General features: G+C 39.0%; 4 protein-coding genes and 1 long non-coding RNA gene across 8 annotated transcripts; all 5 read left to right on the top strand.

Moving 5' to 3' along the window:
* Positions 1 to 2,340: 2,340 nt before the first annotated feature.
* LOC131301580 (uncharacterized) lies at positions 2,341 to 5,747 on the top strand. 3 transcript variants are annotated; one of them, XR_009191336.1, is made up of 5 exons: positions 2,441 to 2,928; positions 4,085 to 4,154; positions 4,232 to 4,326; positions 4,727 to 5,177; positions 5,450 to 5,747. XR_009191336.1 is itself a non-coding variant. In XM_058327941.1 (4 exons), the coding sequence occupies exons 1-3, from the start codon at positions 2,539 to 2,541 to the stop codon at positions 4,282 to 4,284; spliced, it is 513 nt and encodes a 170-aa protein (XP_058183924.1). In that variant the 5' UTR covers positions 2,341 to 2,538; the 3' UTR covers positions 4,285 to 4,326; positions 5,450 to 5,747. The 3 variants fall into 3 exon arrangements, 2 of the variants coding, with proteins under 2 accessions (XP_058183924.1, XP_058183925.1); XM_058327941.1 differs by lacking the exon at positions 4,727 to 5,177 and having other exon boundaries at positions 2,341 to 2,928; XM_058327942.1 differs by lacking the exons at positions 4,727 to 5,177; positions 5,450 to 5,747 and adding an exon at positions 4,551 to 4,718.
* A 1,012-nt stretch (positions 5,748 to 6,759) lies between these two features.
* Positions 6,760 to 8,630, top strand: LOC131301581 (heavy metal-associated isoprenylated plant protein 45). Its single transcript, XM_058327943.1, has 3 exons — positions 6,760 to 7,618; positions 7,722 to 7,797; positions 8,323 to 8,630. Exons 1-3 carry the CDS (start codon positions 7,610 to 7,612, stop codon positions 8,457 to 8,459), a joined length of 222 nt encoding a protein of 73 aa, XP_058183926.1. The 5' UTR covers positions 6,760 to 7,609; the 3' UTR covers positions 8,460 to 8,630.
* Positions 8,631 to 8,862: 232 nt separating this feature from the next.
* On the top strand, positions 8,863 to 15,323 carry LOC131301579 (cation/H(+) antiporter 4-like). Of its 2 annotated transcripts, none has more exons than XM_058327939.1 (6): positions 8,863 to 9,739; positions 10,132 to 10,997; positions 11,739 to 12,314; positions 12,480 to 12,783; positions 13,049 to 13,361; positions 14,180 to 15,323. In XM_058327939.1, the coding sequence occupies exons 1-5, from the start codon at positions 9,265 to 9,267 to the stop codon at positions 13,303 to 13,305; spliced, it is 2,478 nt and encodes an 825-aa protein (XP_058183922.1). In that variant the 5' UTR covers positions 8,863 to 9,264; the 3' UTR covers positions 13,306 to 13,361; positions 14,180 to 15,323. The 2 variants fall into 2 exon arrangements, with proteins under 2 accessions (XP_058183922.1, XP_058183923.1); XM_058327940.1 differs by having other exon boundaries at positions 9,996 to 10,997.
* An 895-nt stretch (positions 15,324 to 16,218) lies between these two features.
* Positions 16,219 to 17,994, top strand: LOC131301575 (arogenate dehydrogenase 1, chloroplastic-like). Its single transcript, XM_058327934.1, has 7 exons — positions 16,219 to 16,476; positions 16,554 to 16,722; positions 17,006 to 17,161; positions 17,275 to 17,357; positions 17,443 to 17,512; positions 17,613 to 17,687; positions 17,784 to 17,994. The coding sequence occupies exons 1-7, from the start codon at positions 16,307 to 16,309 to the stop codon at positions 17,874 to 17,876; spliced, it is 816 nt and encodes a 271-aa protein (XP_058183917.1). The 5' UTR covers positions 16,219 to 16,306; the 3' UTR covers positions 17,877 to 17,994.
* Positions 17,995 to 21,237: 3,243 nt separating this feature from the next.
* On the top strand, positions 21,238 to 24,507 carry LOC131301578 (uncharacterized). The gene is made up of 2 exons (XR_009191335.1): positions 21,238 to 21,412; positions 21,490 to 24,507. It is a non-coding gene; the product is annotated as an uncharacterized LOC131301578 (long non-coding RNA).
* The last annotated feature ends 338 nt before the right edge of the window (positions 24,508 to 24,845 follow it).

Raw genomic sequence — 24,845 nt, 5'->3', positions numbered from 1 at the left:
TTCTCAATATATATCTCATTCCTTTCCAAAAAATATATATATATATCTCATTCTACTAACAAGTAACAATGACTCATAAAGCGAGAAAAAAAATAAATCACTGTCACCCCACGAACGAACGTCTCATTTTCTTGTATTTTGATTATGGCAAATCCAAGAGGAGCATCGTGCAGAATAACTGTCTTGTGTCTCGTTGGGGCCGGCCAAATCTCAAACTAGAAATAATGAATCGCACCGAGACCGTTATATAACCCAATCAAATTTGTATAGTGCAGAATAACCCAAGAATATCCCATAACCCCATTCCAAATACAAAAGCTACTATTAGCTATGCAAATACCACAACAAATTATTAATAATTAACCGCGTTTTTTTACTAAACCTATCATTAATTATGATTGATCAGGAGTTCTAAGCATTTTGTAGCGTGATAAGTAGTAGCGGATATGCCACTTTTTTATGCCACTTTTGCTTATCTAATTTAATGAATTCTGATTACTTCACGGTAAGCCATTTAGATTATAAGTCACCAGTGAGGAAAATATATATACCAAAAAAAAGAAGTTTGATTACATATTCAAAACTAGAAAATAAGATCACATCTACTTGTTTACACCATAATTTAATATTCAGTCTAATATGATCGATTGGGTCAAAATGTTACACGTGTCAACACGTTTTAGACTAATTAATAAAATGTAATATGAAGCCTGTTAAGGAAAAATCAAGTGGACTGATCGACGGTTGATATTCAATTGAACACGTTTCAGAATATGCGTCACATACAAATCGTGGGCATGACAGTTAATGCAAGCAGGCAGTTGGAGTAATTACAACGTTGGGAACATGTGAGATCATGGAGAAGTAACCGCCTCGTGCAAATAGTGGAGCAAGAATAGGGAGCATGGAGCCACTTAATTCAAATCGAAGGAGGGAATTCCATACGATTTGAATTTCAAGTCGATGACAGCCTATAAATACAAGAATAGAAGATATTTAGAACCCCCAATCAATCGCCCAAAGGCTTCTACTTTTATCTGTACTTTACATTTCTTGCTCTAGGAGTAGCTTGTAACGTAACTGTCTGTTCGATTGTGTTCTCATAGTCGATTGACTTCTACCTCGAGGAATAATAAAGTCCATTTTGTTGTTCTTCTTCCATCTCCATTCACTTCATTAAGTTTGCTTCCAAAGAAGTCCTGATATATGGCAAGGAACCAAACTCCACCACCACAAACACCCACATTTCCAGCACGCTCAACAACTCTTAGTCGATTCGTTGACTGTAAGTAAAATAGACAAACACTACTTTAGAAATATTTGCTGTCTACAAGTTTATTTTAAGAAAGTTGAACGGTGGTTTCATCATAGATATAGAGTATCATTTAGATTCGTCTCAGTGCAAGTAATCAGATAAACATTCGTTCCTCCAATGTTCATCTTATGTTTCCGATTTTTAACGGAATGCGTCAATAGAATCAAGATGGTGCGAAATTAACTTTGTTTGGTTGAGAAATTTACATTTATTCCTCCATTGTTCATCTTTTGTCTTCAATTTTTAACAAAATGCGTCAATAGAATCAAGATGGCGTGAAACTTTGTTTGGTCGAGAAACATGTACTTACTCTTAAATTTATGTATTAGCTATATATTGTGGCCCAAGAATTGCCTAACACCAATTACGTACTAGTGGTAGATTTATTTGTTACAAGCCCAAAAAAACGCCGCCTTTTCTGAACCGATCGAGGATTCATTTGAAACCTCAAGCATAATGTTAGAACCTAACACCGTCCTGTTTCCATCATCGTTTTTTTTATTTGCGGTTACTATGAAGTTTTTTTTTCTTTAATTTGATCTCCTAGATAAGCCAATTGTTGTTCTTTTGCAAAAAAAAAAAAAAGGACGAAGAATTGGGCCCACTGAAATCCAGCAGAACTGTCCAACAAAGTTCCCCTTTAATGGGCCCACTCACGGAACTGTCCAAGTTCCATTCAAAGATCACAGAGAAGCCCAATACAGTAAGCCCATGTTGAAAAAATGCGATCTAAAAACCATTGACAAAACTAGAATAAAATTCATTTTTTAACAAGATAAATAATGTATTCCGCAAATATCACAAATGATATTCTATAAATATGATTTTTGATGTGACTAGATTTCACGACGATGTCTCTAAAATGAACATTTACCATTACCGGAACGAGTGCTCAGAAAGAATCCGAAAATAGACAGGACAGTCGAATCTCTTAAAAGGACCGGGAAAGATTCATATCCGATATAAATAAATATAATTTTTGACGTGACTAAAATATTCGACAATGTCTGTAGAATGAGCATTTTCCATTACCGGAACGAGCGAAGAACCCGAAAACGGACAGGACCTTCAAGTCCCTTAAAGGGGCCGGGAGGATCCAAATCCGATATGGCCCGTATGGGATAACACTCGAACCGCGTCTCGGACCAAAATCAAATTCCCCCGTTTAAACAGGAAGGAAAAAAACCCCAGTACTCTCTCTCTCTCTCTCTCCTCTCTCTTTTATGGGAAAATCACTTCCGCCTACCGCCAGTCTCCAAGAATTCGCTCGAATTATAGCCTCGAGCAACCACCGTCCGAAGCGCATCAAACCCATATCGGGACCCCGGTTCGCCCCGTCCCCCGAACCTTACAAGCGGAGGTGGGTCCGAGTGGAATCGGAGCAGCAGTTGAGGTTCAATAAGAAGACGATGGAGGAAGGACGGCGGCCGCAGCAGCAGCAGGAGGGGCAGCAGCAGAACAACCGGTTGCCGCTGGCGGCGGTGGTTTCCGACTGCGTGAAGCGGTGGTTTCAGGACACACTCAAGGAGGCCAAGGCCGGCGACGGCGCTATGCAGATTTTGGTGGGCCAGATGTATCACAATGGATATGGTGTAAGCAGAGATGACCACAAGGTACCAATTTCCTTAGTCAATTTGTAGTTTCTTTTCATAATTCACGTGTCTTGGCTAGTTTACCACCGTCTACTAGCGGGCCAATTAAAGCTGGGGCGAACCTGTATAAATTGGCCCAAAGGAGTTGATAGCACCTGGAGCTAAGTCACATAATTCGCGTGCACCTACTTGAGCGGTAGCCTGACGAGCACGAGCTTTCAAAAACATCCCAAACTACTAAAATTCGTGAGAGCGAGATTTGAGAGCAGGAGCCAAGAATGAGGATTGAAAGCGGGAGCGGATGGCTTTACTGGAGGATTACGTGATCAAGCCTTATTAAGCCTGGGAGGGAGCAAACTTAAGTCACAAGCCTAGATCATCAGGCCAACCCTTGGATTTTCAATAACTAGTTTTTTTTAACGAAAATACATATTTGGCATTGATTATTTATTTGTGGTTCTAAGGTTCATTGGGTGGCATTGAGATTCTTAGGTGCGTGTGAATTGATGTGAATTTCAATTGACGTTGGATTTTATGAAAATCTGGGAGGTATTACTATAAGTGGCTTGTGAAACACTGAAAAGCTTAAGGATTTGAACTTACTCTGTTGAAGTACAGTAACTTGGAATCCACCATAATAAAGCTTCCAAACTCAATGTCGAAATCTATATGTAAACAGTCAAATCCTAAGTTTTGTGTTCGTCTTATTGGCTAAAATCGTCAAATTATTGCATTTGAAATCCTCATCTATCTAAACAGTACCTTAATGGTTAATGGAGTATTTACTTGCCGAGAAAACTTTCTTAGGTAGGAATTAGGATTCATTTGATTGAATACAAAAACTGAGTTTTGCTGGTTTATGTTACCAATTGGCTTAATTGAGGTGAATTTTTAGATTATTTGCTGCCAAGTCCAGAAAAATGGACACATAAGATGGAGATACTGTTTTTTTTTACCTTAGTGCATTCTGTTTTCTCGGAAATCAACCTGTTTGTGTTTTTGGTGCTATGGACTCTGGGGCTCTATTTAATTCTAGGTTTTTTTCTTACCAATTTCCCATTTAGTGTTTGTGGAACTAGGAATTGAGCTAGCTCTTACAGTTTTCTTTTTGACTTTCATATGGTTTTTGGCTGTGAAGTTTGACTACTATGCAATTTTTATTCTACTGAAAACACAGGGGCGTGCTTGGCTGAATAGAGCTTCCAAGAGTCGATCCTCAGCATGGAAAGTTGGTGACAAACAACCTGGTACTCTCTACCTCTCTCTTACCTAGACTCTAGTGGTTCCCTTTGTTGTTTTTCATGTTTATTTGGCTTTTCTTTAGGTTACAATGCAAGTGATTCGGATTCAGATGACATGAAGAGTGAAACCAAATAAGTATGGATGTCCTTTTTTCCTGTCAAGATTGACACTGATAGAGTGAGTCGTATTCTCTGTGTCCAGTGTTCTGCTTTTCTTGCATGTTTTCATTAATCTAATTAACATGGAAAGAGGTGTTTAACTACCAATTACATTGAGATTTGTAACTGCTTTCTGAGGACATCCAATGACCACACTTTGCATGAATTCCTTATGATCCTGTGTGTCAACCTGAGCACCTTCAATGGCATGTCTCAAGACCATGGTGTTGGTTGCTGGATCAGGTTGCTAAGGGAGGTGTTTGGCTTGGTGGCTGGAGCTACGGGTCTGCTGTGTTTGTCCCCACCTGTGGAATGGCCAAAGATTGATGTTATGAATTTGGACTGGTCTCAAAAACGAGGGGCAGATAACACAACACCTATAGTATGTGGCACTTATAAATTTATAATGATTCGCTCAGGTGACAGATTGCTTGTCAATGACACTTTACCTAGCTGTGCAAACCTAATGATGGCAGCCCTTTAAGCTGGTTGCTCTGCTGTGATGTCCCTATGACCTGCAGCCCAGTCAGCCTCTACATCTCTGGGTCTGGGGTACCATACGAGGTCAGCCAGCTCGATTATATTTGGCTCATTCTTAATCCTTTTCGAAGCCTTAGGATTGTAGTTCTCATCCTCGGTACTCCCAGTATCACTGACGCGTTCTCCCCGAGCAAATACTACATGTTGATATTCTCCTCTGATCTCATACCACAGCTCTCTCTCAGACTATTACTACAAGTCACAACACCGTTTTCCCGATAACTCTGCTAGGAACTTTGAGAACAAAGCATATGCTCAGATCTTCTCTTGCCTCCAGCAAACAGTACCATAATTTGTAAATGAGCATGGAACAGCAATTTAGTAAATTGGGTGAGATCTTCTCAGGCTTTGCCGTAGAAAAGAAATTGATTAGTCAGATACTTTTTAATCTAGTTACAAGCTGTGTGTTTCCAAAAATTTCTTTTTAGTTCCCGTATTGTGTATACTTGTAGGTGATGGAAACGTTGTGAGTCTTGTGACAGATAGAGGAATTTATTTATTTTGCGATATCTGACATTAGTTATCACGTGGATTATGTAAACTGGTATTGCATTGAACTTATGTATTAGCCTTTTTCTTATTTGTGTCCATGTCTTTTGCAGTATATTTTTGGGCTGTGCAAGTAACACCAGGCTTCTGTAACATCGCGGTTTGCCTGCACTTTTCTTCTCATTAGCCTTTTTCCTGAGATCCCTTTGTCACCTTGTGTTTTTTTATGGCAGTACTTGTCCAAATTTTGATTGTATTTATACTGATGGCTCTGTTTGAATCATACTGATGTTTCTTTTTCAGCCCACTAATTTTTTTTTTTCCTTTCTTGATGCTGTTGGTGGGTTCATGAAGCCGTTGCGGCTGTGTTGAATAAATGAAGTTTTGTTCCTGTTTTTTTTTGGTTTGATGTTTGATTGACCACAGTTGGGAATATGGTGTACTAGTATAACTTGATCGTGACCTTAGTTAATGGCTCTCTCGCATTTTATGGTTGTGTTTGAGAAACCCATTATAAAATGCATATTGAGGGGGCATCTCACAAATTTATTTACTGAACATTCGGGGATTTCATGTCTTGACATGATTTGTCATTTCATTATGTATCTATAAGTACCAACATTAGGATATGAATCTTACAAGTGAAATTCGAGCAAACTTGAATATTGCTACATTGGAAGGTGGAACGATCCTCCATCACCTGGCGGTTCTTCTATTTCACCTATAGTCAGTGACTCCATATCATGGAAGTAATATGGATGTCCGATGCTATGCTCTGGAGCAGGATTGATACTTTACATGGTTCCGTCCAGGCTTCCACCACAAACAAGATTATCTCCCTCTTCATCTATCTTCTTCATTCCCATGGTGTCTCAGGGTTTAAGACTCAACCGCACAGATCATTGGTACTTTCTCCCTCTTAACTTTTCTATGTTTTCTCTACTGCTTTGAAGATTGCAAAACAATACTACTTTTCATCGCACATAGTGGTACATTTGGCAACCACCACGTTTACCAGAGACTATTATTAGCCATCGACACGTGTAGCCGCGTAGGCAGTCCAGTTACCAGTGAAAAATTTCCTGTACTGTAGCACAAGCAAATTGCATTCATACAAGTCCCTCAATTGATTTCTCTCCTCGTCTATTTTTTCAGTTATGACAATTGCCCAGCAAACCTAATTTGGTCTTCTTTGTAATACAAAATTTTGCAGGTTATTTATTGAGTTCTTACCTATCTCATCCAACAAAGATACCAAGTTAGACACTCTGTTTTGTACCTATAGTTGCTGGTGCACAAGGTTTCTATGGAGAAACAAGTTACCCAGCTGATCTACCCAAGGTGACATGGTGGAACATCACCACTCTCCTCCACTGGTAAGGCTTCTGGCTTATTCCTTGTCTTGTAAAAGCCATAACCACAACTGAAAGCAAAAATGCAATACACTGATGCCCAAGCTAATCCATCGCTCACCCATAATCCCCACAAACTAGTCCCTTTTCCTTGAAACAGAGATTTTCTGTATAAACACATCTTGGAATTTCTATTACAGATCATCTCTACCACCCGATCAGAATCACTTTGAGTGGCTCTGACTACACGGTACGAAGGGGGTTTGGTATTAAAGAGATTCTGGAGAGAGTATTCGGTCTTGACTCGAGTGTTGGTCATGTTACCCTAAAAGAAATTTCCCCCCATTAGCCAAACCTACTGTGAAAATAGCATTCTTGAAAGTAAGTGAAAAACTGATGTAATCTTTAGGTACATAAGTACCTATCAAGCATGAACAGTTATTGGATTTTCTGGTAGAGGTTTTTGGCAGAGTAGCTACCAAAATCATACCCGTTTTCCAAATCGAAGTGATGAGATTAATATCGCCATAGTTATTAGATTAGTTTTACCTTTACCAAATAAGCAGAGTCCCCCTCTCTTTCTGTCTGGTTCATACTTGACATGAACATAATTCTTGGCCGTCCATCAGTGTGGAAGCAAATCTCCCTAAAGTCAACAAAAGGAAAAATAAAGCTAGCTTTTGGCAAAGTAAAATGCCCACTAGAAAGAAAAGAATCCAATGCCCCACATCACCTTTGTTCACTTCCGTATGTGAATTATCATACCAAACATTAACACTTGTTCTCTTCTCTTCCTCATCTTCTCCCTCTCTCTTTTCACCCACTAGAAGAGTTTCTTTCTGTTTTAGAAGGAAAACTTTTCAACTAGAAATTCTGTAAAATCTTGCAAGTTCGTTCTAGTTTTTCGGACTTGGCTTTCCAATGGGTAATGTAAGTACCACCTATTGATCTTTTCATCTCTTACCTTTTTAAGCTTTGGCCTTTTTGCGATATATGGTCTTAACCAAGAGAATGTGCCTTTTGGGTCATTTAGGTGGTGGAATTGAAGGTGGATCTGGACTGTGATGGATGCATCAAGAAAATCTTGAAGGCTATTAAGAAAATGGAAGGTATTCTCATGATTTTATCTCATATATCTTTGGTTATTATCCACTTCATGGAGTGAAAACTTGTGCTAGCTTTGTTTTTGGTTAAGTTATATTTTTCAAGCTTTCAGTTTCTCTTTGCAACTTATTTGCTAACAAAACGCTAATTTTCCTCTGCTTGGCATCATTTTTTCATTTTAGTCTCAGTTTCAAATCTAAACTTGAATGGCGAGCTGTTACGAAGCATATTTTCCAAAAGATTTGTTCAATGCAACTCATTTTTTGAGATTTTACCAGATGATGCTATGATAAGCCATATTCATGATCAAAGATGGATACGATCTGGAAACTTTAGTGTTTTCTTGTGGAAAAACAGTTTCTCAGAAGTATCCTGCAAAGCTGTATTTTGAAATGGCAAGCAGCATCACACTTTGAACTTGTTCACTGATTAGAAAGGCCTTAAATCTAAGGAAATACTTTCTTAAGGTCTCATGTAGTAATAATTTTCATGGATAATCCAAAGTTTCTGATCTTTTTGGTGGTTAGCAGATATCGAAACCTATGATCTCGATACCCGGCTCAATAAGGTTACAATTACCGGAAATGTGACTACAGAAGAAGTCATCAAAGTTCTTCAAAAGATTAGGAAGCCTGCTACCAATTGGGAGGAAGATGGAGCCCATTAAGTTGTACAGTGTACACTAATGGGGATCATACAATCACATATATATGCACTTGATTTATATAGCATAATCAATGTGCTCTTCTGTATGAGACGTGGTTGTATATCGCTCTTTTTACGTACTTTTGAGAGATGTTGGAGCCTATCCTTATCTTTATATCAATTTTGTGCGATCTGTCTGATGTTCTTCATGTAGCATTCAGATTATATGACTATGAAAGTACATCAGTACTTTCACAACGAGTAACGTAGTACATTTCTATTTTTCTGCACTTACCTTTAAATTTGCCTCTGACCATCAAATGAAATGCGAAACCCTATAAATTACCGATCCTCGTAGTAGTATTTGTAATCCTATGTTTTCCTTGTACAAATTATTACTCCTCTATCAATGCAAGCAACAAGTATTGGTTTGGCCGGAAAAATTATTATTTGCTCCTAGAGCATCCCCGCATGGCACTCCACGGGCCTTTTTCACCCCCACACTTGCACTGATTCATTACTTGTTTGGCCTAGAGGTTGGAAATTAGAGTATTTGTGATTCAGAAATTATATAATTTAGAAACGATGACATACTCTATAGATAGCATTTTTCTTGGAAAAAATGCCAAATCCTATTAAAAAATGTGGAAAAATCAAAGCTCTACCTGCCAAAGAAACACTTTATTCTGTTTTAAAGAAGTCAAGAAAAGGGTCAATTTGTAGCTGGAGAAGCCATCTAATTATAAGCGTAATCTGTTCATTACCAACAATTATCAAGTCGTGCTGAAACACCACGTGACCGTGTATTCATCCACTATTTGGAGGTCATGTGTCTCCCATTTCCCTCCTCTCAAACAAATTACCCTTCATTATTCGGTCGGCACACGATCATGAATCGTATTTCACAAACACACTATAAATTCCTTTCCTTCCATTTCATAATCCCCTCCAATTATCCTCTCTCTCTCTCTCTCTCTCTCTCTCTCTCTCTCCTTTTGGTTTCTTCATGCATTGTTCTTCCTTTGAATTTTTTCAACAAATTAGGGTTAGAGAATTCCAAATCAAATGGACGTAGTGAAGCCACCTCCCTTCAGGACACTGGCCTTGCAAAACCAGTCGTGCTCGAGGGACCCTGTCCCCATACATTCACCGGGGGTTTGGGACATGGAAGAAATGAAATCTTTCCTCGGTTTCGCATTGCCCCGCCTTCAGTTACAATTGGCCGTCATATTCCTCCTCACCCAATCTCTCTATCTCCTCCTCAAGCGCTTCCACCTCCCCCGTGTTGCCTCCGAAATCATGGTATATTCATATGTAGACATGCATACGTATGATATAATGTCAAGGTGTGCGTAAGCTGTCGCATGCATTCATATATATATATATATATATATATATATATATATATACATGCATACGTATGATAGAATGTCAAAGTGCACGTAAGCTGTCACATGCACCTGAGTTATTAAAAAAAAAAAAGAAGCCTGGTGTTTGTGTTGTTTTATTTTTTCGATTGGTTTCTTTTGATTTTGTGGTGATTTTGGTGCCAACTTAGGCAGGTTTCATACTAGGACCTACAATTCTGGGAAAGATCATACCAAGTTTTTCAAAAACACTGTTTCCTCCGGAGGGCGACATTTTCCTCAACTTACTATCGAAAATCGGCTACATCTTCTTCATGTTCATGGCAGGAGTGAAGATGGACCCAAGCATGGTGATGAAGTCCGGAAAGAAGGCCTGGACTATCGGAGTTGTGTCCATGGCATTCCCCATAGTTTTGTCTCTGGGGGTCTCTTTCCCATTAAGCGACATGGTAACCTGGGCTAAGACACCGGGAATCAGATTCGTGGTCGCGACACAGACTCTAACGCCGTTTCCCGTTGTTTCCCGCCTCCTCATCGACCTCCAAATCATGAACTCCGAGCTAGGCCACCTTGCCCTGGCTTCCGCGTTGATTCGTGAGTTGCTCAGCTTAATCCTCAGCACCACCACATTTTACATCAGAGTAGGGTCCCAAGGCTCAGCCGCTTTGGGAATCCAAGCGCTCTTTATGTTCTTGATCACTGGTTCCATCTCGGGGTTTGTTGCCCGGGCCGGTTTCCTGTGGATTGTCAGACAAACACCGGAAGGGAAACCCGTCAAGGAAGTTCACATCATATTCATCTCGTCCGTGGTTTTGGTTTCGGCTATCATGTGCGACAACTTGGGGATCCTGTACCACTACGGGCCTTTCTTGCTGGGCTTGTTCGTGCCGGATGGGCCGCCGTTAGGGTCGACGCTCGTGGAGAGGCTGGAAACTCTGGTGTCGGGGTGGTTTGCACCATTGTTGTTGACTTACTGTGGCCTGCATTCTGATATATTTGCGGTGTCTGATCTGAGGTTTCAGTTCATATTGTGGACAGTTCTGTTTGGTGCAATTGTGGTGAAGTTTACTGCAAATTTTGTTCCTGCGTTGATTTGTAAGATGCCTGTGAAGGATGCCATTGCTCTGTCTCTTGTCCTGAGTGGCCAAGGCATTGTTGAGTTGGCTGCCTTCCTTGCTTTCAGGGAAAATGAGGTAAATAACCATTTCTTGAGAATCACCTCTTCAATGGAGATTATGGGAGTCTGAAAAAGTAATTGAAATTTGGTGCCACAAAAAGTTCAATTTTAGCACAACCTTATGGCATGAATTCTTCCAAGTGAGAGTGAGGTTAGAGGTCCTCTCTTCGGTTGTTCTAATCTATTTGACAGATGCACAGTATGGTGAGAATCTTAAATATATGAATTTCGAGACATGATCGTGTGACTAGGAATACGTCGTGACAAAACAACAAAGATGTTTGGGAGAGATAACACTGTGCTTGATAGTCTTATAGTGTGACAACATAGTAGTCATTTTGACAAGGTGTGGGTCATATATCAGATGAATATATACTTTCGTCACATTTTCGTTCACTCACTTTATGATTTGATAAAAAAATGTAATTTATCATGATTGGATCAAACAAATTAATAGATTTTGTTAAGCAATGGACTCCATTATTTCAGATTACAGAGAAATTAAATTTTGTCAACACACACTACTATGTACATATGTCACGAAGATAATGATAGTTTTGATGTGCACGTATTTTTCACCAAAAGCAAACTCAATACAATTCAATTCTAAAAAAAAAATTAAGTAATGCTACAGACACGGTTGTTCGTATACGAATTTGTTCGAAACTGTCCAATGCACGAGTCAATTTTTTCCTCTCAGCTCTACATTCATAATTCCTCTCTCTCTCTCTCTCTCTCTCATGCATGAGAAATGCAGACATTGGATACTCAAACATTTTCAACAGTAGCTGCAGCAGTCTGCCTTACAGCCATAGCCATACCCCTCCTCGTCCAATCAATCTACGACCGCTCCAGAAGATACGGCGGCTACCAAAAACGAAACATCCTCCACTCCCTCGAAAACTCCGAGCTCCGAATACTCGTCACCGCCCACAGACCCGAAGACGCCATGGCAGCCATCAATCTCCTCGAGGCTTACAGTCCCACTAAGGAAACCCCATTAGCAATCTACGCTCTCCACCTCATGGAGCTCGTGGGCAGGGCCCATCCTATCCTTATCAACCACCAGTTAGGCCAGAAGGCCACTTCCAGCAGTGCATCTCGATCGCTACCGATCACCAAGTTGTTCGATCAGTTTGAGCTTCAGTACTCCGGATACGTTGTCGTTCAGTCTTTCACCGCGATTTCTTTCAACAAATTCATGCACGAGGATATATGTTCTTTGGCGTTCGAGAAGTTGGTGTCGTTGATTGTGCTTCCGTTCCACAGGAAGTGGAATGCGCAGGGGAAGGTGGTTTTCGACAACAACGCATGGCGGAACATGAATCGACAGGTTGCATTTGTTTGCCAACTGCATTTTTTCTTCTTCTTGTTATGGTGGTGGTTGTTTTTTTGCGAGTAGCAGTAGGAGGGTATTATGCACTCTCCAAAACTAGTGTCCTGATTTCATTTTTTTATCCTTGTGCCGATGGAAAAAACAAAACCCATGAACTGACAGGTTTTGCAAATGGCGCCATGTTCGGTGGGGGTTTTGGTGGACCGTCGGAAGATTCAGCAGCAGCCGCAGCAGTTTGGTGGACAGCCGCAGGTGGCACCGTATCGGGTGGCGATTGTTTTCTTGGGAGGGGATGACGATCGAGAAGCTCTGGCATATGCGAAACGAATGGCCAAATCGCCCCATGTTTTCTTGACGGTCGTTCGGTTCTTTGCTTACGGGGATGATGATTCTGGGGACGGGAGTTGGGACGCCATGCTTGATGCTGAGGTTTTGAAGGATTTGAGGTTGGCTTTTGCACAGGCAGGTAATGATCCCTTGCACAAGTAAGCTTACAGCCTTATATAGTTCAAAATTTCACCCCAAAAAAAGTGGTTTAAAACCCATTTGTTGACTCAAAGGCTAAACACATTACCAAACCAGTTATATGAATGGTAACCGGTGAACGGGGATCAGTGACTGATACCAACAATCAGAGCACTCTTTTATCTATAGCTGATTCAATGGAAGCTTATAGATTTTAAGCTTCTTAATGATGACCCTCACAAAACTTTCTGGAGCTGCCATTGCAGGTAATTTACGGTTTAGAGAGGAGAGGGTGGAAGATGGGCCGGAGTTGGCTTTGCGAGTTCGATCACTAGAGGAAGCTTATGACTTGATCATAGTGGGCCGGCGACATGGTGGTGATTCTAGGATGTTAGCTGGTTTGACGGAGTGGGTGGAGTTTCCCGAGCTTGGACCTGTGGGAGATATTCTCGCGTCTGCAGATGTTAACAGGCCAGTTTCGGTGTTGGTGGTTCAACAACAATTACACTTGAAAATCAAGTGAGGAAAGTGGCCATTCCATTGATGATATGCAGGAAGAGTTTACTGAGTAATCCCAAGGTAAGTGTGATGTGGCCAAAACCCCAGCAGTAGTATAAGTTCATGATCAAACTAACATGAAAAATTGCATAGAAAGATTGTTTCCATGCAAAAAAAAAACACAGGTTTGATGATTGGTGGTTTGAAATTACGACCCATAGTGTTGGATTCTGAATGGGAGCTCTTCAAAGTTTATGTTTATGGAGCACAACCCAACTAATATGTGTCAAGTAGACATGTCTCGCGCCTAGAAAACATATCGAGAGAAGTATTTATAGGAACGAAATTGTACGTCTTAGATACGAATGTGGCGTGGAACAGATCACTACCAGGAAGAATTTGATCTGCATATTTTGTCTTATGAGTACTCCTCTAGTTAAGTAGGAGTAGTAGTTGGGTATTCACCATTTTTGGTGTGTCAAAACTCGTTGAGGTAAGAACATTGTTTTGGGGGTTTTAGTGATTTTGATGTTTTTAGGAAACCAGAATCAGCTTCTAACAACATGCTAGATCCACATCTATCTAAAAAGCTTAGGTTTTCACAACGAGGCTCTAAGAGTCATCGTCAACAAAGTATATTTAGTGCACTCAAGTTTATATTTGCACAATAATACATAGCCCATTTGTTTGACCAAATATGAGCATCGGATTGAACTGTATATCCAAAGGGACTATATATCCGGTAATTGGTCCCAATTAAAAATGCATTGGATATAAAATCTCAATCTACAAATACCACGGGTGTAGTATTATTAATCACATCACAATTAGTCCCGTCAAACAAATGAATCCAAACTCATTATCTACAATCCTAATAAGTATCTGCTTGGATATTTTAGGTACTGGAGAAGCTGCATTGAGGCAAGGATGAGTAAGAAGATTGGTTTAGTCTGCTCTGCACAGAGTCTGTGTTCGTTTGATATGCATAGATCAGACATGGAGAATTCAGGTCAGGGAAATTGTACAAGTTAGTAAAGGAGACAAACTATGTACCATACAATATAGGCATTTGCAACTTCAAAAAGATTTTGAAGGCATTTACACGAAAATGCTAGCCTGTGGGAGAAGTTTCCTAACACCACTAATGTGAAGGGACAGGATCAGGTCAAATAAAAGTGAAACTTACATACTGCATCTGTGTCGTGTCCTAACTCCTAAGGGTAAACCAGTGATGCAGGCGGAGTTGTTGTGGTTAGAGCTTATACTTCAAAATTGAAATTTGTTTGCAATTTTCAATTTGGATGTGGCAGTGGTACTAACAGGTTTGAAGAAGGTAAGTCCCTTTCACATGGCATTCGTATGCGCATAGAGCGGAATGTTCTTTACATAGGGCTAGAATCGGCTTTCATAGTTCTTGTGAGTTGATTCATGCTCTCTGTTCAACTTCTTGGTATTTTGTTTCAAGGGGTAAACTTGATGTCTACTATTTTGCCTATTTGGTGTCTGCTATTGCGCTTATTTACTAAGTTCAGTCTTGTACTTCATAATTTTACACCTACTGAATCGATTTCCTGAAATGTATGGCTTCCCAATCCTCATTTCTGCTGTAAGAAATATGAACACTACTAATGTAGGAGTATTTCCCTTATCCTCTAGGCATCAGGAGCTTTGGAAATATGTGGCCGGTTTTCCAAGATTGCTTACTCTGGTGCTTGAATTTTTTTCCCTTGGTAGGATTGATGAACAAACCAAAATACTCGAGTCTGAGTTCAGTGTATGCTTAAAAGCTTGTTCAAAATCGATTTGTTATGTGAACCAATTTAACCGAGCTTGAATGAGCCACTAGTTTGCTCACTCAGCTTATGATGCCTAAAACAATTAAAAGCTACTCAAGTTGGCACGCGATCAACCTCCATAACAAAGTCAAGCTTAATATATTTGAAGCTCTTTATATGTCAAACCAAACTTGAACAATCAACTTTAATTACCAAAACAAAAAAAACTTCGGCTGGTTCTTCTCATTTATCTGTCATAGTTCAAAATTATATAATGGATTCATTTATCTTTTGAAATAATTAGTCTCTCCTATGGAGTATATTAGCCAATAGCATGAGCCATGGAGAGGGATAGATGGTAGAAGTGTTAGCTAATCTTTATTTTGTGTTACTATTATTTATCTCAGTTCCCACCTTAACCAAAAGATGCCATATACTGGGCCTATTTGTTGGGGGTCCAACGGAGGGAAGGAGGGGGAGAAAAAGGTGGTGTTTGGTTGTGGGAGAAGGAAGGGGATAAGGGAGCGGAGGAGAGCTTATCTCTTTGGAGGGGCTTAGCTAATCGCAACCCACTCTAGCATAAGCTAATTCAGGTGGGGAGAAAGACCAAATTGCTCCTCAAACCTTTTTTGTATACTCAATGTTATAACTTAATGATGGCAACCAAGTAATTTCGTATATCGTCCACTTTTATCCACTCACATCAATTATTACTCAAACCAAGTATAAGTTAATTTCCCTCCTTATCCGCTTGACAAAACGAGCAGGCTGCCAATGATATCCCTTGAGTTCAGTGCCAAACTTTCCAAAAGACTGTTTTTTTGGATCCATTTTGAGTCCCACAAAGATAATCTGAACTTCTCATCTTTCTTAAAATGATTTTGTAAAGATTCCCGTAAGAAATCAAGTCAATCCAATGTCAATAAATATTTTTTCAAAATTAGCAAGGCAAACCAACATCCTAACAATTTTGAAAAAACACTTACTGATATCGAATTGACTTAATTTATTTACGGAAACCTTTACAAAATCATTTAAAAAAAGAAGAAGAGCAATTCGGATATTTTTACGTGAAACCCGATGTCCCCCAACCCCCCTACTCGAGGTCCCTCGTGCAAGTGCAATCCAGTTCACGGACCACAACTGCAAAAACTTCACATAAACGACTCATGGTTGGTGACCTCGGAAACTGGAATAAAGGGTGAAACTTTGTTCCGTAATAGATTCTCTCACTCTCTCTCTCTCTGCGCCATGTCGTCTTCTACCTCCTCATCAAGACCCCTGAAGATAGGCATAATAGGCTTCGGCACCTTTGGACAGTTCCTCTCCAAAACCATGATTAAACAAGGCCACACCATCACAGCCACTTGTCGATCCGATCACTCCCAGCTCTGTTCCCATCTGGCTATCTCATTCTACAGGTATATTCGCCATACACACATACTATATCTTTCTATCTATTCATCTTGCAGATTGATTGCTGGTTTCGACTTGCCAGGGAAATTGATGGGTTTCTTGAGGCCGAAAACGATGTGGTGGTGCTCTCTACATCGATTCTGTCCCTGTCAGAGGTGGTAAAATCGATACCGTTTCACCGTCTGAAACGGCCGACGCTCTTCGTGGATGTGCTCTCGGTCAAGGAATACCCAAAACAAGTTCTATTGCAAGTATGTATCTAATTTCACCCGCTTAATGGGGACAACGAATTCTTGCTCCTGTTTCAGTAAATCCATACCAAAATTTAGAGTACTACTACTTGATTCAAGTCAAAACCAAAATTTAGAAATTAGATTCTAAGTTTTGAAAGTGAATTTGGTTCATACACTTCAACTATCTTATTTTGTTCAGCTCTTTATATATGCAGAAAACTGGTTTGATTTCTATCAACTGAGTTATATGTATCTGTTAGTATTTATGTATATCTGCATGTATGCGTTGTATGTTTCGAAGGTACTGCCGCCGGAGTTGGACCTTCTTTGCACTCACCCGATGTTCGGACCAGACAGCGGGAGAGATGGGTGGAAAGACCTGACTTTTGTATACGACAGGGTCCGAATAAGGGATGAAGTTGTCTGCTCAAGTTTCCTTCAAATTTTTGGAAGTGAGGTAAAAATACTAGACACAATCACTAATCAAGACACTAATCTCAATTTGAACTCAAATGACTAGCTCGTTATTACCCTGTTGGGCCTGTTCATATACTCGGTTTCTTGATCCAGGGTTGCAAAATGCTGGAAATGTCTTGTGAAGAGCATGACAAACTAGCTGCTAGAAGTCAATTTCTCACACACACAATTGCCAGGTATTACAATATTGTTTTCCCCATCTAATTACCTAAAGAACAAACTACAGAACAAATTCAATCATGGGACTTTGGTGATTGGCAGGACCTTGTCCGAAATGGCGATTGAGTCTACGTCTATAGATACCAAAAACTTTGAGGCGCTGGTTAAATTGGTAAGATCGGTCTTTCTCCTCGTAATTCTTGAGTCTGAGCAACCAAACAAAACCTAAAGTAGCCAAGATGACGATTCACACTAACATGGGTTTATGGCAGAAAGAAAGCACAATGAGGAACAGTTTTGATCTGTTTAGCGGGTTGTTCATCCATAACAGGTTTGCTAAACAAGAGGTAGGAAACTGTTCTTATCCTCTATAAAGACACCATAGTGTTTGAAAATGAAGCTGAATATGGATACTAAGATTGCAAAGGTAAATCATTTTACAGTTGAAGAACCTAGAAGTCGCTCTTGAGAAGGTTAAACAGAAGCTGCAAGATAAGATGAACGAGGAGCTTGATCCGAGTGGCTCCCACGTGTAGAAACCCGTGCGTAATTTTAATTTATTTTATGTAATATTGTTGTTACGTCATATTATAATGAATAATTTTGTGTGCCGTGAATGAGTTTGTTGGAACCCACATGTTATGGAGATTTTTTTTCTATGAACTTTTAAAGTTAGAGATATAGTGGGAGTAACCTCGACGAGGAGAAGGATGAGCGAATGATATGATGTATGAAATTACCTTTGATTCAGGATTGAAAGGTTGCAGTTCCGGGATGCCTAGATAGTAGAAGAGGACACAGTTAAAAAGGCCGGCATGATGGTAGTAGAGCAGTCCTCAACTTAAATTCTGCATTATTCTCTTTACAATTCAAGAAGATTTTTTTAAAAAATTCATTCTAGATTCTTCCTACTTCCTACATTTCTCTCTCTATCTCTCTTCACTTATTACTCCTACTATTTTTCAAAAAAAATTTCAAACACCAATCCAAACATAACAGACGTTGTTTACGACAACGGGGAGCCGGCCATCTACTGGACAAAGGAGGAAATCAAACTATCTTGCTTGCATACCTCCTAGAATAGTTAGCAGTACCCAGTAGGACGGGTAGAGTTAATTATTATTGAGTGTAAGCTTTAGGGTTAGTGGACTTGTAATATATTAGGAGATGGGGTTAATTATTATTGAGTGTAAGCTTTAGGGTTAGTGGACTTGTAATATATTAGGAGATGTGTGCGTGTGTGTGAGTTCTTTGGTTTCTAATTTATGGTGGTGCATTATGTTCTTATTTTATTCAAAATGTCATTGCTCATGTTAGGATTTTCTAAGCACATTTGATTTGATCTCATATGCATATAGAGTCCATTTTAACCCTATGTGATTATCGCCATATGCGGATACCTTCTTCATGGTTCAAAACTGACCACATAACCTATCCCTGATTTTGAAAATGTGCGGATAGACCCATTGTTTTCATGTTTTTCATCCATATTAACGAACATAACATTAAAAGACCAATATATCCTCATCATGTCCCTTGATTCGTCTTCTTTTTTAAATTTAACCACATCATCCCTCATACCAAAAATTGAATCTAAGCCGTTGATATTATAAATTTTGACGAGTACTACATTTATGCCAAAATTCAAGTCAATTAAAAAATGAAAAACTCATGGTCGAATCGATTTTGTTATGAAATTAAAATTTCAAATTTGAATTTACTAAAAATTAGATTACTGGGTTATTGATGTCTGATCGAGATGATTTTTTACAGAGATACTTTATTCTTTATTTAATACATTATGAACAACCCAGATTACATTCTAGAGGCATGTGAGATACACCTCCATTAATATGGATGGAAAACATGACAGAAGGAGGTCTATCCGCACAGTTTCAAAACCACAGATAGGTTATGTGGTCATTTTTGAATCATGAAGGGGGTATCCGCATATGGCGATAACCATAGGGGGTGAAAATGAACTTTGCCCAAATTTTTTCTAGTAGGCACGTGTTTGCTCAACCCTTCCATTTTTAGATACCAACTAAGGTTCATAGCATAGAGTGCTTGATGTGCATGGCCAGACATCTTTTGAAATCTTATCGTTGAAGAGTTACTTTACCATCTTGTTTAATCATGTTTTGAAGACAAAAATGTAACTTTATTTATACATCTTTCAACTCTAGATGAATGTAAAAACACTGATATTCCGCTTGACCTAAAAAAAAAAGAATGTAAAAACACTCATCTCCTTCCTCTCTTTTGCTACTTATGAAATATTGGGTTGTGACCGCTTGAATTTACATTTTGAAAGGACGTTGGTTCATGGAATAACTTTGGCATGTTATCGATGGGTATTTATGTATGGAAATGATAATGGCTTATTTGTGAAAAAGTTATGATTAAATATATTTACAATCGAGGGTGTAACACCACAACTGAAGAGGCTGAAGAGACGCTAATAATAATGTTATACTAATAACATGTCCTCCTTTGCAGCAAATCTCACATGTTACATATGACCTCTACAACAATTCTTGTACTACTGTTTTCTGAATACGAGGAAAGTGCAACATACGTAGTTAGATCATTACTATAGCTCGAACCATAATATGAGCTAAGATTCCTAGAACGAGGTGCCATGCATATTATGAATATATTTCCAAGCGCTACGATGTTCGTGCATGGTTGTTCGGAAGTTTCTAAAATTGAGACTTAAGAGCATACTACAATCTTCTGGAAGCCTATCTTGGAATTTACGTATCTCCTACCATTATATAAAAGGAGAGTTTCGGTTTGCCATTTTTCAATCCGCCGCCCTACGGCTCCCCGATGTGTTCTCCGCCTTTCGCACGAACGACCATCAGAGACCAGATCGCGTCTCTCCTCTGCTCTCTCTCTCTCTCTCTCTCTCTCTCTCTCTATATATATATATATATATATACCTCATCTGAGAAACCCTAGACCTCTCATCATCCGGTGTTCCCGCGGGATTCGTGATGATTTTTGTCCATCGATTTCTGCTGACTTCTTTATTACGCTGCTAGCGGGTATTGGATCTCCGGGTACTGTGGGTTGAAGGTGGTTTTTGCTAGAGTGCTTCTGGTGTCTTCTTCTGCTCCTTTCGTCGTTGTCGATTTCTGCGTGTTTCGTAGTCGTCGGGGTAAGTACTTTCGGATCTGGTTTAGGTCCTTGTCGCCTTGCTTCGCGCCGGCTAATCGTTTCTCCATTGTGTTTAGTAGGACCCTTATTAGGTTTGTCGTTGTGTTGGATAGAGCATCCGTGTTTCTAAATAGAAGAAGAAATATAGAATTTGGACGCTTCTTTTAACCGTTGTTTGGAAAATTACTTTCGGCTTTTTTTTGCGGCTTCGCCTGCTGTTTTTTCTCAATCTTCCATGCATTGTGATTCCATCTCGATTTCTTTGTTTGTTCTCTTGATCTGGAGGTAAAAATAATTAAAATAAAAATATTTGGGGTCAATGAACAAGCTTTATTTACGTTTGTTCTTGTGTGTTTTTGAAAACCCTAACTCCTCCAATGGATGAATTATAAACTCCAATATGTAGTGATGTAATTAGATTTTCTGAAGTTATATTAGCAGGAATAGAGCTTTATTCTTGGATGGGTATTTTGGGTGAAAACTTGGTATCTTGTATGAGCATAAAAGAGATTTGAAAGTTCTCAAACATAGAGTCAGATTGGTGCGTTCTGTAATGATCGACCACGAGGCTGTATATGGATGAAATGAGATATTAAAGATCGAAAAGTTCAATATATACCACTACTTTTGCAATTTTGCTCCTGTGCTGGTTGTTTAGTATTTATTCCAAAGTTTAACTTGTTTTTTCGTCTCTCTTTCCTAGGCACTCTTTCCTCTGATGTTTTCTTGGTCACTTATATCATTTTCAACCCTTTCTTCTGTCAATATGTAATTTCATATTTCAATTTCTATGATTTGTTAGGGTCTTCATCGCCAATACAGTGCAATACATGTGTTGCAATCTGTGGAAACCTTTTTCTGCGGTGCTGGTGCAACTTGTAAATCAAATGCTTCTACATTTACCCTTGATGTATGCTCTTGTACTTTTCCTTGTTATTTTTGTTACGGTTCTTTATTCATATGATAACTCAAACTCATACTTGACAGATCACTGCTTCTAATGATCATTTTGATGCAATCTTGAAGAATGAGCTAAGCACAAGGGTTTGTTGACCTTTGGATCTGTGGTTCCTGATTTTTAGGGCTATCTTCTGGAATGAAAATAGACGCCTTTAACTTTCAAAAGAACTCATTTGGGTTGGACTTTTTAAAAAAATTAATGTCTGTTGGAGTTGAAAGAAGCAAACTTCTTTCAGATGCTTCCAATGAAAAGATTTGCCTTCAAATCCAGTAACTTTAAAGTTCTCTCTTCTTTATTTTTGCGTGTTCAGCAAGAGACTAACTGGACAAAAGGAAAAATTCCAATCACATACGAAGAGAAACCATTTTTGTACATGCCGTCTAAAATGTTTGAAACCTATAATCGCAAATGAACAAACCATCTTTGAGTACTTCTACTATTGCTTGGTTGACCATTTCTTTCTTCCTTTGGTCTGAGGAACTTATTCTGAATTTACTGATTGTTGCTTTGGTATAGGACTTGCTTTCTATTCAACGTGGAATTGGTCAAGGGATTGTTGTGGCCAAACTGTTAAAGTGATCACGAGTACATGAAAAAGTTCGAGGTAGTTCTAATTTAAATCCAGCATATTTCTTACCACATTGGTTCTTTGGTAGGAGTGTGAGTATCATTCGAAGTTTTGAGCGTTGTATAGAATTGCTTCCTTGTTGCTGGTCTAGGTATAGGTTCTTAAGGATTAGCAATAATAGAAGAGCTCTGAGGTCACTGATTCAAGTCGAAACAGAGGAAAATTCATTGTAATCTATTTTTATCTGTTTATCTGCGGCTATTTGAACTGTACCATGTACTACCTATATGGTTTGTGGGTGTCTTCAACTATACGTTTGAAATCTTGCCAACCCGTATTTTTCTAAATAGTGATTAATTGTGCTTTTGCCGTTGCGAAAAAAAAAGAAAAGCAAAAGAGATAGTAGATGTGTCGGCAAATCTTGCATGGGGCTTTGTAGTTATTTGTAAATTATGGAGAACAAAAAAAGATAATATTAGATGTAATTTACTAGGATTGAATGAGCTACTATTGGACCGTATGTATTAATAAGTTCGATGTGGCAAAGAGAAGTTGATGACTAGGTAATTTGGTTTTAGCTTCATGTGACACCTAATGTCCACTATCAACACATCATGCTTTAGGAAGCCAATATAACCCAAGAGGCAAGAGTCGTCTTGTTCTATTTTGCTATGTTGTACAGAGAGAGCGATATTAGCAAATATATATTCATCTAATTGGTGTGAGAGGTGGAAAAAAATAGTGGACTCTTAAAGTTCGAAAAAAATTAAAAAAAACTGATCATTTGGGTTCCATAAGGATCTGATGGTGCAATGGAGTTTGATGACAATGGAATTTTGGTATATAGTTCACGGTGCCAAGATTTGATTTGTGTATTCAACGGCCATGATCATGATTTGAGGTACCGGGTAGTATGTGATACATTCCTCGCTAAATCTCTTTGCAAAGAATGTTCTTTAATTCTCTTATATTTGTACTCATTTGTTCTCTAAGTTTATTAATTCAGTTATTGTCACATTTTGTATCATGGCATAGAAAATATTTGGCTGAAAGCCAAAGAACATATTGGTGCATGGGCAAGTCCACTGGGTCAGAGAAGTATGAGAATGTATGAATGACTGCCCTACGGGGAGTCTAGAAATTAAAATATCTCTAATCCATAAAAAAGGCATAACCTTCTCAGCTCAGATTAGCGAAACTTTCGTAGCAAATCTTTTTGTGTGGATAATTTGCTTCCTAAAGACTTCAAAAACATGTATCTTTTGGTGCACAAGGTTTGTTTTTGAGTGCTCCCTAGAATGACACTACCTTGCCATCTATAAATACCATATGTAGTATAAAATCTGCATGTAATCAGCTAAACTCTATGCTACTTTACCTAATCAGTGTATAATATATGCATACCTACTCTAATTTCTAGAACTCAAAAGTTTTTTGCTTAGAGGAAACCGTACGAGCCCGAAACTTCATAATAATGAGAGTTATCTGGTCATTATGAAAAATGAGGACACTTTAAAGTAAAGAATTGCTTTTCGGGTCAAAAACAAATGAGACTCTGGGGGTTGAGTCTGCTTATTGTTTCCTGGCAGCAACTTGGGTAGTTGGTCTGGGTGGGTTGGGGGTGTCTTGGGTGGCTGTTGTTGTGTCTCGTATCCTTTGGGCTGGTGTCTTCAGTCATTAGACAATCTTAGTGCCTGTGGGGTACATCTGTTTCTCTGCTGCTACTTCTACACTTTATTGCTCACTACTGCATATGAAGGATCTTATTGCAACCAGTTTTTGCAACACAAAGTTACTGCTGAAAATATTCTGAAGTTGCAGCTGTATTCCGCTGTCACTATATGTTGCAGCATTGATTTGAGTAAACTATGCCACTGATTGGAAAAATGCTGATCATGATTCTACTATTTTGCTATCCTTTCATGCTATTAGGTGAAATCTACTGCCATCACATGGTTTGGCATGGCTGCTACATTACCATGACCATGTTACAGTGAAGAATTGCATTATGCTTGAAGGATTGGATTTTGCTGATACTCTTATCAAGGCATACTCTTTTGCGAGCTCATTTATCTTGTTCTTAATTTGCGCTCTTATTCGTTTGTTAATTTGCTGCATTACTTGATAAGATCTATATTGCAAGTTTTCGCGCATCGTTTCCAAAGTTTCTTCCATGACAACATCATTGCTGAAATTATTTTACGCATGAATAATTCGAGTGGAAAGTTCCCTGGCAAAATGGGCATTCTTCAGCCCATTGGCATCGAAGTTTTACAGAATAGGTTGAGGTTACAAGACTCTGATCTTGTCTTTGTTGCTGTTTAAGATTCAAGTGATATTCAGCTTTTGGTGCTTTCTTCAAATGGGTCCGAGAAAATGTACTTCTGGTTTTAGTATGTAACTTATAGAGATTAATGTAGATCTCAATTCTATGTTTGTTCCGCACTATATCAATTTATGCATGTTTTCTCTGCAAGTGTACTTCGTTTGTCATGACACAAAAAAACAATGAAAAGTGCAGAGTGATTGCCAACAAAAGCTTTTCCAGATGACCACCAACCAAAAACAATATCCATTTCAGCCCCAAAACACACAAAAAAATCCTTTGCAATGGGCAAAAAACAGCCTCTTCAATGGGCATGATTTTCGTGCATTGCACGAGGTAGGACCTAGTGTAATAATAAGAGGCTATAATATTTTTGTGTCTATTGTGGTCCAGTATCCCTATAATATTTTCGTGTCTATTGCCTTAAATGTCCACGATAGTTGTTGCAAGCCTGCTGGATGACTTGCCATCGAGATTTGATAGAAGCA

This window comes from Rhododendron vialii, chromosome 9a (genome assembly GCF_030253575.1).
Source record: "Rhododendron vialii isolate Sample 1 chromosome 9a, ASM3025357v1".
Classification (NCBI taxonomy): Eukaryota; Viridiplantae; Streptophyta; class Magnoliopsida; order Ericales; family Ericaceae; genus Rhododendron; species Rhododendron vialii.
Note: the sequence above shows the minus strand (reverse complement) of the source record. Positions and strands in the feature narration are given on the sequence as shown.